Below are 16695 nucleotides of genomic sequence, written 5' to 3'. Positions count from 1 at the left end.
AGGGAGAAAAAATCAAAGGAAAATGTATAGGCTTGCAGGAACACTTAAAGAGTGAAAATCAAATAACGATTATATGTTTCAAAGAGAATCAAAATTTAAGAATGATATTCTAAATTGTGCTTTAACAAGAAAAGAAAAAAACATTTCAAATTTCACGTTTTTAAAAATACATTTAATTAACATTTTAAAGCATTAATTGAAAAAATAATGCTCAATACTTAATGTTCACTTATTCTGTTATTAAAATATAATTTTCTAATATTTAAATTTTTCAGTAAAAATAAATGCATTTGTTAGATACATATTTTGAGAACCATTAAATAAAAAAACATGATGCTTAAAGATTCATCATTAATATATCATTAGATTTAAATCAGAAATCAGCAAAAAATATTTAAAAAATTAAACCTTTATAAATCAAATAAATTTTTGTATATTTTTAATTTCCATATGAGTACCTATAAATTTGAACTTTTCTAGCTTTTAATAATTTTAGAAATATTTAAATAATGTTGTATATTGTTTAAATTATAATGATAAAAATTATTTTTTCTTCAAATGCTCACAATATCAATGATGAATATACTATGTATGAATATAATATACAATGATAATTGTACCAAATTAATAGAAGAATAATTTAATAATAAATTTAGATTCAGAAATAAATTAATACAACATATTTAAAATTTTTATAAAAAAAAAAAGATTTTAAATTTGTGTTTTAATATTTGACTTTCACTCTTGCCGGGGATATCTATCCTTAAAAATTAAAAAATATCAATAAAGTCCATACGTCTCTCCTACAATGTTATATTGATTGGAGATATAGCCAATTATAAACAATAATATCGCTAATGAATATGAGGTTATTCTTATTAATAATACATATAATGTCGGACTTTGTTCGTCTTGCTCGTAATCTTAACGCTTTGAAAAGATGGTAAAGAGTCTTCTGTAAATTACGATCCTAAAAGTGCGATGTTATAGAATTATCCTCTTTATTTTTCGCCAAAATCGCGATCGATAAATTTATTGAGAAATTGCAAAACTAGAATCGCGGAATCACGTTGTACGCATCATCTTAAAACAAAACATAATTCGAAAATCTTAGCAATAATATAAGGTTTGATATGGATTTTAATCAGGCTATTTTTTGTCATGGTATAAGAAGCAATACGTCATATTAGGTTTTGATTGCCCATAGTCTTGTTAGAATCGAGTTAGAATTGTATTTAATGTATTCGGACTTTTGTATTACTTTAATCTGTGTCAAAAAATTTCATAACTAGAATAGTATAATAATAAATAATAATAATACATTTACAACGAATAGATGTATAGAATTTGAAAACTATCGATGATACGTCAGACATTTTAGTTTCTGTCAAATTACAATTTTCTTTTTCTAAAAACATACAAGTAAAACTAAAATTTCATTAGCATTATTTAAGATTGAAAATCATACTTATATAATTACATTTGTAATTAATAAAAGATATTTATTATAATTAATATCAGAAAAGTATATTGTATTTTTAGAGAGTTCTAATTTTTAAAATTAAGTTATTCAAATATATGTATGTGGCTAATGTTAAAAATGTGTATGTAATGTAAAAAATTTGTATTGTCCAAGCTCTTGTCTTTTTTCTTTTATCATTTACAAAACACATGAGGCTCGATCGCGATAGCATTGATTTTCGAGTTAATTCTTGAGTTAAAATAGTCGATCAGTCAATTGAGCGTTCTTCGTTCCGTAACTTCACACGTTACACGAAACTTGATAAATTAGTTCAACTGTCATTAGAATATTAACATTAATACATTCAATGCCGCATGAATTTTAATTTTTCTGTAAGTCTAATATTAGGAATTATATATGGTAAAATTGTAAATTAAATGTAAATGTAAATATTGTTCTTTTTCTTCGTATTTACATACAAATGTATAGGTACAAGTTTTATATATATATGCTATGGAGACCTTGCTCTTCGACATGATTGCCGCGGCATTGAAAATATTAAAAGATTATATGATGGACACATTTGTGATCGAGAAATGAGCGTGTTGACGACTCGCGCTCAAGCGTGCAATCAAGATGTGCGCTTCAACCTTCTCGACTATTGACGCAAAACAGTAGTATGAATGATATGGGGATGATGATTCAGGCGATGTCGTGAAAGTCAGCCGAAGAAAGTTTCGTGCACATCGTCATTTCACCCTTGAGTCTAACTTATCGTAAATAATGGCAGTTTATCAATTTTCATAGTATGCGATAATATTAATGATCAGTCAATAGAGAAGGATTCTGTGTTTCTCCTCGTTAATTTCTCAGTCGATTTGCATGATTAAAGGCAAATACCTTCTTTTCATTCTCGTCCCCTCATAGATCAAACTTTAAAAATCTATTAAAATGTATGTATATATTTTTTTTGACGAATCAAGTTGAAAGCGAGTCATTTCGGTCGTGTGTAAAAATGGTCTATTGATCTTAGACTATCGGTGAAATTTGTCGCTGAGCAACGAGGGTGACGAGGTGGAGAGCATGAGAGTTTATTTTTATTTTGACTACTTCGAGATGAGTAATGTAATGGCAAGAATGATCATTGCTTGTATCCAATACACATTCATATCGTCCTCCGAATAAATGACTTACAAATAAAATATGCGAGGTCTGTTAAGAGTGTATATCATAAAGTATCAAATCGTGGTTTGTTCGTATTGGTCTTCTAATCGTTCCTGTTATATACGCACTAGCGTAGATGTGTTGCGCGTTTCTTTCATTTCATCGCGTCTCCCTAGCATAGTCGGCCAACATAACATAAGCGAACGACGCGAAATCGTCTATCGATCTATAGAAGTCCTCTTTTGTTAGTAATTTCGACGCGGGCATGTTAATCCGAATAAAAATAATAATCGCAACAGAATATCATTCGTTGACAAAAACAATCGCCTTGGCATCCTCAATAACAACGAATCCTTTCGAAAAAAAACCTATGTCTATCAATATTCTTAAATCACAGTCGATTTAACAGGAATGGGCATCAAGAATAGAAGTAAAATTATTAATAATAATAATAATAATAATGATAATAATAATAATAATAATGAACGAAATCGTCGTATGAGATTTTATTTTAATCGCTATTATTATTATTATTATTATTATTATTATTTAGTATTGTTTCCGTATACTATGTTGAGCGTCACAAAAATGAGCAAATCCATGTATATTGCATCTATATTATCATATATTGCATATAATCTAAGCAAGTTTGGTTTATATAAAACAGCATCTACTTGCCTTTGGCAAGTCTACTTAAACTTAGATTATATGTAAAGCGATAATGTAAATGCCATTATGCATACGGATTTTGCAATAATTATCAATATCAGTTTATAGGAATGAACAGAGTAAATCTACAAATCGATATGCTCTTCTGCGAGTATTTTGAAATCATGTCGTGATTCGATTCAATCATAGAGGGAAGAATGGATCCAATTGGTTACGTGTTTTTTTAAATTGTAATCATTAGATCGTTATTCAAGAGATAGTTTATTCAAGTAATCATTTAAAGCCAATTCATCTCTAAGGCTGATGAACTATAAATCACGAAATGATAATGCATATATAAAAGCTAAAGTAAGCTCTTAAAATCTTTGACGAATGTTTAGTGATTGAATTCAACGGTCCCATATTATATTAACATTCGTTAAAAAAAAATATGCGACGATAACCATGTTAGGCAGACAAAACGATGAGAAAGCGTATCGATGTAAGCTCTAATATTAAAAAATTTCTAATTACCTTATATAACAAATGCAATGAGCAGAAGTAACGAATAAAGTTTACTGTATGTTGCGATGTATCTACAATTATTTAAACTTAAAATGTGCATTGTTTATTAACGCATAAAAAGTTAAATATGCTGTGCGCAACAAAAATCTATAATATAATCTAAAAAACCATCGACTGTTTTGTGTTCTGACATTTGACATTTTGTTATCAATTCAGTCTTAAAATAATTATTAATCAGTTTCATTATAATTGGTTGCAGCACTAAAACATTGACCAAATCTTTTAATATAATATATCAAATTATCAAGGAAAAGAAAACTGAAGAGGTAAAATAAAGGAAGCAAGATTTCGAATCGTTAAATTCATTTGGCACAGATACAATCGACATTTTAACATACTGCAACTATATTGGAATTACCTATCCTATCAGTTTTTCATGTATGATCTCATTCTCTGTTTAGGCGATATAAAAAAGATAAGTCAATACACATGTAAATATTAATAGTAATATTGGGGAGAGAGAAAACACATAGTAATCGATTACAGTGGATGACACGTTCGATTACTTCTAGACCGATCACGCGCGAAATTACAGCTAAGAAAGTTTTGCAAGTTTAATCGTAATATGTCACGTCAAGCTTTCCCTTTCAGAAATTGTGATAATCGAAGATGAATCGTTATTAGGGAAAGCAGACATGAAAAAATTAACGATAGAAGCCGATCTCCGTGATATAGGCATCAGTCAGTGTATGTACGAGTTAACATAAAACGCTAACGATGTAGACATCATATAAATAGAAGTTGGCCATCATCACGAAAAATAAAATATACAACTACCGTAATGTTTAAAGAACAATCAAATCTTTCATATCCCGCTATTTTCTATTTCTCGTTATAATGATCGAAAGGAACGGTAATTTACGAACTGCATTTTAAAATAGCGCGTCACGTTTTAAACGCGTAGTACGATTTACGTAAAGTATATGGAATCAATTTATATCAGTTTATACCTGTGAATAAGTACTTGTGGGTTAGGGTTATGCATGTAGGGTTCCTTAAACTGTATAAGAACAAAGTTAAGACGTCGCCGCTACAACTACAGGAGGAACAACGTCGGATTCTCCGGCACCGTCGACTACGGTAGAATCGACGACCTTTTTAACTTTTATAGACTCCGCACTACTTTCTGACGAACTCTCAGGCTCACCGTTTTGCGCTGCCGCATCTTCGCTCGTCGTCTCCTTCGATGTTCCTTCGTTCAGTCCGTTACTGTGTAATTTGTCATCCAACACTGGCACATCTGTATTATTTCCGTTTTGTGCGGTTCCATTGAGTTTCTGCTGCTTTTCTGAATCCACTATATTTTTGTCTTTCATATCCATCACATTCTCTTCTTTCACTGTATCTTCATCTTTTGTTATCTCCTGTTTCGTAGTTTCAGTCTCGCGTTTTTCAGCGTCAGTGACCACCGTTTCCTTCGTTTCTTGGGGTGTCTTTTCATCGATTTTTTCAGTTTTTGCTACTGCTTCCAAACTTTTCTCTGTGGATGCTTCAGTTGTTACTTCTTTCTTTACGTCTGTCGTACTTGTTGTTGCTTCCGTTTCTGTCACTATAGTTTTTTCCGTAGCTTTCTGTACAGTCTCCCCATTTTCCGTAAAGTCTACCACAGTTGACTCTTGATTTTTTTTTTCTTCTTGTTCATTTTTCGTTAAAACATTTTCGCTTTCAGATATGCCAGAAACAATCTTCGATTCTTCTTTTACTTCATCTTTTTCTGCTGTTAAACATTTTTCAGATTTATCTGCTGTTATTTTGTCAGAATTTTGACTGCATGACTGCGGTTCAATGTTGTCTTTTTTGTCATCTTCAATTTGAGTTTTGTTGACAAGTTCAGCTTGTACATTTTTTGCAATGTCTGTTGAATCTTTGATTTTTTTCTCAGAAGATGTCGAAGCATTTTCAGATTTTAATACAGATTCTGATATAGATACATCTAAGGATTTATTGGCAGTGGGAATAATTTCAGTTGTGACTGTATCTAAGTCTTTTTCAGTCTTTTCTGGTATAGCAATTTGATCGCTGCTTTTTGTGGCTAGCACTGTAGCATCATCTTTCATTGTTTCTTCTGCATTTCCAGATGAGCTTGTATCTTCATTCTTATCCTTAGGTTTGACACTAGATTCTTCTGCTCCCATAATTGGAGTCTCCTGTTCAGAATTTAAGGGCTCTTTTTCAATCGCCATTTCTTCTTCCTTTAGTGGCAGAGAAATTGAAGCATCTTGTGACAATTGACTTTTTAAACATTCTGCTTCTTCTGATTCAGTCACTTCTTTCTCATCTTCGTTTTTTTCATTTTTTTGATCATTAATGTTGGGTATTTCTACATCTTCAGAAGTATCCATCGGCTCACTGACATCAGTTGTATCTTTCTCAACTTTTTCATTTGCTGTTTCTACTTTCTGTCGCTTCGTAGATGTTTGAAACGTTAAATCCAAGAAGGATTTAATAGTCGTATACGTAATCTTTTCTTCATCATTAAGAGCTGCATTACCCTCACGTACTACGATGATTGTTGATAAACCTGCTTCCTTGGCAGCTGCGGCTTCTGTCATCATTTAAGAAAATAAAAAAATGAACAAAGACAAATTTTCAGAAATCATCTAAAAATATGATGTAGTAAATCTATATAATATTATAAGAATCTCTCTCCTTTTTCTACATTTAGAGAGAGAAATATACAAGAAGAGAAATATACAAACCTTTTACAACATCAGTGAGAAAAACAACATTGGATGGTTTATCGTCAATTTTACTCAATATGTTCTTATAGCTATCACTTTCTTGCTTTGCACCTACTTCTGTGTCAAAGAAACCACTGAAATACTAAAAAAAAAAAGACAAATAATGTCACATAGTTTTCATACAAATATTCTATGCAGATATCTCCAGTCAAATATCTTTAATTATAGTGTATTGCATTATTGTATAATACCTTAAGCAAATCGCCATAAATAGAATGCCCGAAAAGAAGTTTTTGTGCCTCAACACTGCCACTTGAGTAGACATATATTTTTCTGCCATCATTTTTCCAAGATTCAAGCGCTTTAGGAACATCTTCGTAAACACTAAACAAAATATACCCTTGAAGCTTGACATTATATTAATTTCAATTCTTTTAACTTTCTCATTTTTACAACTTTAATTTGTTATTGAATTATAATAGTTTTCATAATTGATATCGATGAATGTTATTTTTTTACAGAAAATCAAAAAATTAAAAATAGATAAAATCATTTATAAAATAATGTCCCATATAACAATTATTTAAAAAAAGCAATTTTTAATATGATTCAATGATTACAATGTGCAAGCAAATTCATAAATTAAAATAATTTAAACATAGAATTATAAAATATAAGCATCATACAAAATTTATTCTTATTTATACATAATATCTAATATGACATAGACAAAATTTTATATAAAAAATAAATATAAATAAGACAACTGAAGTGAGCCCAAATATTATGTATGTTCACCTCACTATTTGTTGAAATATATTATATATAGTATATATGGAAATTTATTTATATATTATAGACGATGTCATTCTTTATCTTTGTGTCTAAATATATATCATCTGTATAGATCATTAAATCCTAATATTTTAGAACAGGTCTTTATACACCACAAATTTTATAAAAAGGCAATATGATGCATAATGAATCAATCTTATTTATTGCAAGTAAAAACCATTTAAAAGTAAAAACAAAATAGAACAACTTACTGAGCTTTAACTGCGCCTGTTTTGTATGCTTCACGCCACATATGTCCTTGCAATTGCTTTAATGCCCCTGTCTTACGATCATTATCCATTTGCCACAAAATATTTTTCAAAAGTGAATCTTTTTCTTCTTCAGGCTTATCACCAGTAATCGCTACAAAACCATCTAATTTATCTTCCTCATCCTTTTTTGCCTAAAAATGCACATTAATAAACTATTGATAAAAAAAGTATATAAAACACTATTTAAAGAAAACAAATAATAAATTTTAAAATTTTTTTATATTAGGCCCAAGTCTAAAATAAATTTAATTATCTATGCATAACATAAAAAGATATACATTATACAAAATATATATAAATTTAGATTTAATACACAAAATAGTGTCAAGCTTTATATTACATAGAAAGAAGTTTGCATTAAGAAAAAAAATCATTCCTGTTCAAAAAGATAGTCTTTAATATTGTTAGAAGGATGGACAAGGGAGCAGGAATAGTCAAACTACTGTATAAAATACTTTATGTTCATTTGTTATTAATATCAGAAATCCTTTCCTACTCCCTATTACTTTAGTATAAGAATAACATGAAAAACAATATAATCATTCAATTTCTTTATTGTAACATAAGAAAGTTTTCTCTATGAACATTCACTATTTCAGTATATCATCTTCTAACAATATTATCTCAAATAACATTTTAAAACAAAAAATACCTTAAAACTTGATAATCAGCCAATTAGTCAAATTAATTCTCTCTAATTAATTAATTGATTTTCTCTATCATGTTATAATAAGAATTGTTTTAACATATTACTCAATTTTTCTATTGTGAAAATGTTAAGTTTTATTTAAAAGAATAAAGAAAAGATATATCAAAAAAGATTTTGACATAATATAATGCATATTATGGTTGTATATTATGTTGTATTTTTCTCATAGCATCAAATTTTCAAACAAAGAGACACACATACACACACACAAATATTCTTCTGATTATTTCCTTTCTCCTGTATATATATATATATATATATATATATATATATATATATATATATATATATAACTAGTTGCAGGTCAAAATCCCATATTTATTTGTTTCTTTAACTCAAAGTTTTATATTTGTCCATTTTTTTAATTTTGGTCAAAATCTTATAGTTACCTGTTCCTTTAATTTTTCATAGTCTTGTTTGAATTCCTCATCCTCCCATTTTGTCTCGATATAATTTTTCAAATTCTGGCGCACGTAGGGGAAAAGAGTCTCCTGCAAGGAAAACAAGTCGCGTGTAAGCAGCAATCGCCATCGTGGCGGAAAAATCACGCTTGCCGAGAGAAATCTCGTTCCCGGTAGCGTTCGGTGGCGTCTCGGCGCGCCACGTCAATATATTTCCGAGCGATATCTATTAAAAGATCGTAATGTTTGTTTTCAAGCAATTTCCCGACCCACCGCTGTTACAGCAAGCCGGGAGGGACGCGGGGATTCGCTTTTTGCGAAAAAAAATTCTAATTAAATTCTTTCTCGAATCGTCGTCCAATTCACAAACACGACGGCGACGGTGGCGGCGACTTGCCGAAAACTCGAGCCGGCACACCGCCCAGACGCGAGGACAATAACCCGTCGTGGAATTCGACCGTATATATACGCGCTTTTCTACAGACACCCGAACGACTTGCCGGGATTTGCGCGGACGAACTTCCACCGCCATCGCCATCGCCGCTCGCGAAATAATCCCCCGCGAAAAATCCGCGAGAATTTATCGTCCAAGAGGGTATCATGGAGCGATACGCGAAACGACACGGCGCAGCCGAGTTTGCGAGAACGCGTCGTCCATGCCTTTACCGTCTCTTTGTGCTTTTACCTTCACGAAGCTGATGCTCGTGGTGGTGCCTTCGATGTCTACGAGCACCGTCCTCGCGATCTCGTCCTGATCCTGGCTGCGCTTTTCCCCGGCCATTTTCACAAACGACTCGCCCACGACCGTAGAATTAATAACGGTGTATCTATATATGTATGGTGTTCCCCCTCGGTTAGGTTGGCGCTCACGCTGTGTATGTCGGCGACGACGCGTTCCTGTTGGGAGCCGGCGAACGAATTCACTGTTGGCCGTGCGCCAATGTGTGCTCGCCGGTGTATGCGTGCGAACTCTCGCAAATCCCCCTCCGCTCGTGACTCGCGCCCTAGTCTCATGTACCCGGTAACCATATCCGTATTGAAGAATCTTTGGGCCCGGATTTTTATCAAAATTCGTTAATCTTATCGTTAGATCTCGAAGAAAATAAATTTCCAGAGATGTCTAAACGATGCTTCGAAAAATGCTTGAAAAAGTTACGATATTTTTTTAGAAATCTTTATTTCTTTCTTTTGACAACTTTACGTTTTAACTGATCTATGATACTCAATGAATCATATAAGTGCTTCGCTTTAATAATTCAATTAAATATTCTTAGCTTTTACTTGTCATTTTCTACATAGCACCATATTAGTAGAGTGTTTGTTGTCAGGAAAATTGACATTGGATACAGTTGAACGAAAAATCGAAGGCGCAATTTTAGAGGAAATGCGGGTTCTGCGGTGAATCGCAACGATCCTGCATTAAATACAAAAGCACGACCCGTATCGGCGCGTAGATACTCGCGATCGTGCGACAGTGTGAGTGCGTGCCGCGAATCGCGCTCGTTCCCCCTCGAGTTCGTCCAATCAGCGATCTCGCCGTCGCGAATCGGTGTGCGCGCTTGTGTGCGTCTCGTATTATGCCACCCTTCTGAAAAATTTCATGCTGGTGAATCTCGCGAAAAATCGCCTGCTTTGGCGAGTTTTCACGACGGATCAGCATGGAAATTTGCAACATTCCCATCGAAATTTCCATTCGCGACAGAAAAATGATCGACTCGACCGAAAAACCATTCGAATATTGACTCGATAACGAACCCCCTCACTGATATCACTCCGCGGAAAAGTAGTTCCATGTCGCGCATTATTTTTTGCCTATTTTCGAAACATGGCACATGTGATCCTTAAGATCCTCGATCGTTTTGTTCCAAGTGTCCATGATCTCGCAATTATGTCTCAAATCCGGTGATTTCCAAAATGAGGCCTTTAAGGCCTATTTTTTATCGTTGCAATTGATGATTGAGAATTCCTTTCGTTTGCCCATGAGGAAGAGTACGGACGATCACCTGATTTTTGCGCCAACGCCATGTCCATTTAAATTTCTGCGTGACGCGCGCATGGTAGTAGCCATTTAAATTTAAATGACAAGTACGCTACTTTATCCTCTCGGTCAATGTTGTGCAATGTTAATACATAAATATATGCATTGCAACGGCATACAGGTATTAATGATATATTAAAATATAGCTACAAGAATTTTCTTAGGAGATATTTCTGGAGTAAAATGAAAATATTTGTAATCTCTGATTATATATACACTACAGAATGAAAAGTTAAATAAATAATAATAATATTGTTGTAATGTTATAGATAGTAATACTGTATAATCTGGTAATTATAAAAAATATGAGTATGAGATAACATATTACAGTTAAATGAATAAATCAAAGAAATGAATCAATGATGTGTCAACAAACAATATATCAATTTTGTTATATTCATAAGTAGATATTAGATATTAAGAACATATTAAAAACTAATAAGAGCATATTAAAAATCATAATTTTTTCATTCCATGAACATATTTTATATTTACATATAGGTAGCCATCATACATTGCAGAATTTAGTACATTGACAGACATTACAATTAAAGCATAGAATTTCATATGAAATACGACAAAAATTAACATAAAATATCATTAAGTGTATAAAAACATTACTGTTTATTTGTGTTATGTATTAAAATCAATCAATCATGACACATAATATAAATGTATATATATAAAATTATTTACTCAATGTGGTTTAAAAGTGTGCTATCTAATGTGTGTATGTGTACATATATATATATATATATATGTAGTACTATTATAAATATGTGTATGATAGTATATCATTTTATGTAATTTTGTAATTATTTATAAACTTTATTTAATTACATTACCTATATAACGTAATACGAGTATATTTTAATAAATAAGATAACAAGAAGTGTCATGAGAATATGTGTATTCATATATAATTGTAATCTATAACATATAATTACACATATTACTTTTTTGCACATATTCCTCATATATGTATAAAACATTTATCCAATATTTTTTCCACTAAGGCATTGATTCCAGCAGCAAAGAAATCAATATCAAGGTTATATCTTGACCGCAAGACCTTGACACCAATTTTTTCACTGAAATTGATGCATCAGTGGAACGTATGCCTAGACATATGAGGAATATCTGCAATATGTTACAAGTTGTTGTTACAGTTATATATGAATGTATTTTCATGACAGGTCTTGTTATCATATTTATTGAAATGCTTTTGTACAGTAACTTTACCTGTATAATTAATATTACTGCAATGTTATACACATTGTAATTTCGTCAATTTTTCACCAAGATGCTTATTTAGATGAATTCTGATTTCTTGTTGACTGCTGCATTTTTCTCCACACTCTGGACACTCAATTTCGCCTTCTCCGTGTTCCTTCTTGCGATGTTTTGAACGATTGTTATAGGTAGAAAACGATTGCCCACAATCCGAGCATTGGTAAGGCTGCTCACCTGTATGCTTACGGCGATGGTGGTCCCTGGAGTCTTTTCGCCTGAAGCTCATGTGACAATATTCACAAGTAAATGGCTTCCTACCAGTGTGTAATAAAATGTGATTGTACAATGATTTAGTATCATTGAATCCTTTGCAACATTGCGCACATTTGTATCGCTTCTCACCACCATGCTTGCTTTTGATGTGATTTATCAGCAGCTGTTTGATTCTATAAGTAGCGTTGCATACATCGCATTGGAATATTGGGCTGACCTTGCCCTCGTGTACCTTTTCTTTGTGTGCCTTGAGCGACATTTGATGTTTGAATTTTTCATGACATTCGTTGCATTCATACCATGGTTTTTGTGTTGTTAGTAAGGGATCTTGGCGGTCGATCTGATGAATCTCCATCATGTGATATTTCAACATACGATAGGTCGGAAGATCTTCGGTACATATCGAACATGTAAACAATTGCGGCAGCGATACATTTTTATCGTTTTTCCAATGCTTTTCCAAATGTTCGTTCATGTTCTGCTTTTTGCTGAAGGACTTATCACATATATTACAAACATAGCGATTATGGGAGAAATGAGTTTTTCTGTGGAGTTTGAGTGCATTAGTAGTCATGCAGCGTAGGCCGCATACGTCGCATTGATAAGGTCTCTCGCCTGTATGTGTGCGATGATGTTCCTTCAATCGTGCCTTCAACTGAAACGACTTGCCACACTGCTCACAGATGTGCGGCCTAGCCCCTTTGTGTACAAAAAGATAATGCTCATACAAAGAGTTTTCTGCACTAAACTCCTTGCCACATGTGCTGCAGATAAATTCATTCATGTTTTCATTGTGTCTCATTTCATGGAACTCAAGTCTCTCTTTGCGCACAAAATGTTTAGGGCATTTCGAGCAATGGTACTGCCGCGGCGAGATCACTTTCATTTCGTTTCCATCGACCATCAGCGATAAAGTGGAATCCTCGCAGGCTGCGCATGTCGCTAAATCGTTGATAGCATCCGGATCTAAATCTGTTATTAATTTTCCACAGAGACTACAATTTGCGGCAACTCGCCCCTGTATTTCGACCGCGATAGCCTTCTGTGCCTGATTGACAGTTATTTCATCTGTGCCCATCTCAAAATGTATCTCTTTGATACCAAAGTGTTTATGTCTCTTTTGGTGGCCATTTAATCTTGGTTTTTTCGTGAACATCTTACCACATTGTGTGCAAGCATATCGCATCGAGCTTTTATGTGTATGGAAATAGTGATCCCACAATAAATTCTCGCTGCTAGCTTCTTTGTCACATACTGTGCAGACATATCTATCCATTTTGTCTGACTTGTGCCTCTCCATGTGAAACTCGTATTTTAATTGTGAAAGATAACGAGCTCCACATAAATTACATACAATTTTTGGACAGCTCTTATTATCGATATCATCATATTTTATACCATTTTCATTAATGTGATCTTTTTCAACTTCCACTGTATACACTGTATTATTCCCTTCTTTGAAGTTTATTTCACTAAGCCATTCCACATTTTCACCTATTCCATCGTTTAGATTCTCATCTTTTATCAAGATATTGACACCATAATCATTATCCAATATAATGTTTGTTGCATCTAATCTCATTTCTAGTTTTTGTGATTTAATAGGTGTTTCACAAGAAATATTTTCGATAAGTTTTCTTTTTGTACTTTTGTTTAGTCGCTGTAATATATCATTTTTTTGAAATGTAATGCAAGTATCAACATGATTTATGTCTTCTTGTAGTATTGATAAATTTTCATCTATTTTGCTGATGTTTTGTTCCTTATCATTCAATGTATCGTTGACAATACATTGATTCAATGATGAATCATGCAAATCATCTTCTATATTTGTTTTTATGCAAGTATTAACAAGTTCTATTGTATCATCACAGGTTTGGATATTTCTTTCCATTGATTTTTCCATTTGGTCTACTATGGCCAATGAAATTTGAAATGCATAATTACAATCATCAGGGTTGCTTTTTATAAGTATCATTAAATCTATATTGCAATTTGGACATGTATATATCATATCATTATATAATTTGGAAATTGCTGCAATTTCCATTTTTTCACTTTTATTGAGCTCAAATGAAGAATTACTCTTTGCCATATTACCGTTTTCTTTTGAGTTTTCCAATACATTTTGGATAAAATCATAATGGGTGGTAACTCTTTCGTAACAATCCAAGCATATATTTTTGGAATGATCATCCTGTGAAATCTATAAAAAGAAAAATACTGATTATTTTTAGCAGTTTACTATTAATCATTTAAGCTTAATAAATCATACATACAAAGCATTAACATACCTTGATTGGTAATGTGTCATTTATTTTCTGCATTAAATTAGTTGCCTCATCAAAAATATATTTTGAATTTGTAAGTTCATGTTTAATACCACACAAACGACATATCATTGAATCATTTGACATTTTTATAAATTGAATTGAAACACTTTGTACTCTTATATAATTTTTTATTAGATTATTTATAAAAGGTGTATAAAGATCTCATATTTTCCTCAAATATTAGCATCAATAGACTTTCTTTGGGGTTATAATTACCTAGTAAGGAAAAAGTGTTTGAAAATTTATGAATCTTATATGAAATGTATGTTTATATTTGCGCGAAAGACATTTGCTAATATTTATAATGCATGCTGGTTACAATTATCATAGAGATAATTATCTTTGAATGTTGTTTTGTAAATTTTTGATAAAATGCTCAACATATTATATTTAATAATATAAAGCGAAAAAAGAATTAAAGCAAATATTTAATAATTTCGCATATGCTACTTAAAAAATAATATACTCGTTAAAATTTTTTTGGCAAGTGCACTTATATTATTCCTTATATGTAACTTGATTACATGGAGGTTAGAACGCGGTTAGGTGCATAGAAGAAGAGTATTTACATTTGTGTATTTCAATATATGTATGTATGTATGTATGTATGTATATATATATATATATATATATATATATATATATATATATATTGAAATACACAATTTTTTATCAAATTCTTCAGAGAGACAGAAATTGTATTTTTAATTAATAAATATAGATATAGATTAATAGATATAGTATAATAGTAGATTATTATATATATAGTATAAAAGTTGTAGTATCGAAATGAAAGCTTAGAGTAGCGAGACGGTACAAAAGCGTTGATATGAAATTTTGACTTACAATTTTCTATTTATATACAATTCACAATTATTCCAATTATATCTAATGTTGGAAATTTTATATTATTAACCGAATTATTACGGTTACAATGTACGTTGGGCACCCAATTGTCTTTATAGTTACTGAAATATTTCGACTTTTATTTCTATTAGAGAGAAGCTTGAGAGAGACCACGCCGTCGTTTTTCGAAACGCCTTTTCTAATTGGTACAGTGGCGCCAACTGGATTCATTTTAAAGCCGGCGGAACTATATTCACTTTTCGAGTTTTCGATAGCACAGACAACCAACTATAGCAAAACATCCGGTTGATGCGTATCCGCGCTACATTCGCAGTGGATCGAAAGTGTGGAAAATTTCATAAATGTCTTATCAATGTTTATTAATGAGTTATATTAATTGAGCTGCTCGTGATGTTTTATTATCTTAATATATACTGCATATATACATATTATATGGATAGCGATAAATGGCGAAATCTGTTGAATCGTCCAACTTGAATGCAGTTACTTGTGCGCGGTGGTGATTGGTTCGTTGCTTCGACTGTTCGATATAATCGAAGATATAATAGAGAATCGCAATGTCTTTCGATATATCTCGAAGTGCAGGTCATGCGGTTGCGTCACAGTGAACTAGAGTCGTATATTTGAATTGTTGTATATTTCGCGCGTGAACGTGAATCGTAGTTATCGCGAGTGTCTCGTAAAGTGTCGGTCGTTTGTCGTAATGTATTAATTAAATATATAATTGCTACCGTACGTCAAAATCGCGAATACGCATACGGAGTGATAATCTTTCTTCACATATTTCAAGTTAATCCTTCCCTCATTCATCAAGTTCAGTGGAAAACTGCGGCAGATGCAGAATCATCGCCAAGTATGTATATGTATACATTATATATCGCTAATATATAATTTTTGTGCTATACATTTTTATGAGATGTTTCGCCCATTTATAACATTTTTATTAGATTTTATCTTGAATTGGATTTTTTTATGTCTGATTATAGCGATTATATATATATATATATATATATATATATATATATATATATATATATATATATATATATGTAATATATATACAGTATAAATCAATAAGAAAAAATATTAAAACATTTTTTAAACTATTTTGTAATATGTATATTTCATATTTTTAAAATCATGTTATATATAACAACTATATAATGTATATAAAAAATATGTTATATATCATAAA

The 16695-nt window shown here is 31.7% G+C and overlaps 2 protein-coding genes across 5 annotated transcripts; both read right to left on the bottom strand.

Annotated features, from left to right (window-relative positions):
- Window positions 1-797: 797 nt before the first annotated feature.
- Window positions 798-9723, bottom strand: LOC126856444 (enolase-phosphatase E1). The gene is made up of 6 exons (XM_050604939.1): window positions 9442-9723; window positions 8745-8846; window positions 7587-7777; window positions 6792-6924; window positions 6559-6682; window positions 798-6404 (listed from the first exon to the last, which is right to left on the bottom strand). The coding sequence occupies exons 1-6, from the start codon at window positions 9535-9537 to the stop codon at window positions 4876-4878; spliced, it is 2175 nt and encodes a 724-aa protein (XP_050460896.1). The 5' UTR covers window positions 9538-9723; the 3' UTR covers window positions 798-4875.
- Window positions 9724-11265: 1542 nt separating this feature from the next.
- On the bottom strand, window positions 11266-15621 carry LOC126856443 (zinc finger protein 271-like). Of its 4 annotated transcripts, XM_050604937.1 has the most exons (4): window positions 15100-15189; window positions 14595-14849; window positions 14401-14506; window positions 11266-14211 (listed from the first exon to the last, which is right to left on the bottom strand). In XM_050604937.1, the coding sequence occupies exons 2-4, from the start codon at window positions 14715-14717 to the stop codon at window positions 12062-12064; spliced, it is 2379 nt and encodes a 792-aa protein (XP_050460894.1). In that variant the 5' UTR covers window positions 14718-14849; window positions 15100-15189; the 3' UTR covers window positions 11266-12061. The 4 variants fall into 4 exon arrangements, with proteins under 4 accessions (XP_050460894.1, XP_050460893.1, XP_050460892.1 ...); XM_050604936.1 differs by lacking the exon at window positions 15100-15189 and adding an exon at window positions 15480-15621 and having other exon boundaries at window positions 11266-14506; XM_050604935.1 differs by having other exon boundaries at window positions 11266-14506.
- Window positions 15622-16695: the final 1074 nt, after the last annotated feature.

This window comes from Cataglyphis hispanica, chromosome 18, assembly GCF_021464435.1.
Source record: "Cataglyphis hispanica isolate Lineage 1 chromosome 18, ULB_Chis1_1.0, whole genome shotgun sequence".
Lineage (NCBI taxonomy): Eukaryota > Metazoa > Arthropoda > Insecta > Hymenoptera > Formicidae > Cataglyphis > Cataglyphis hispanica.
The sequence above is the reverse complement of the archived record's forward strand: the minus strand, read 5'-3'. Positions and strand labels throughout refer to the sequence as shown.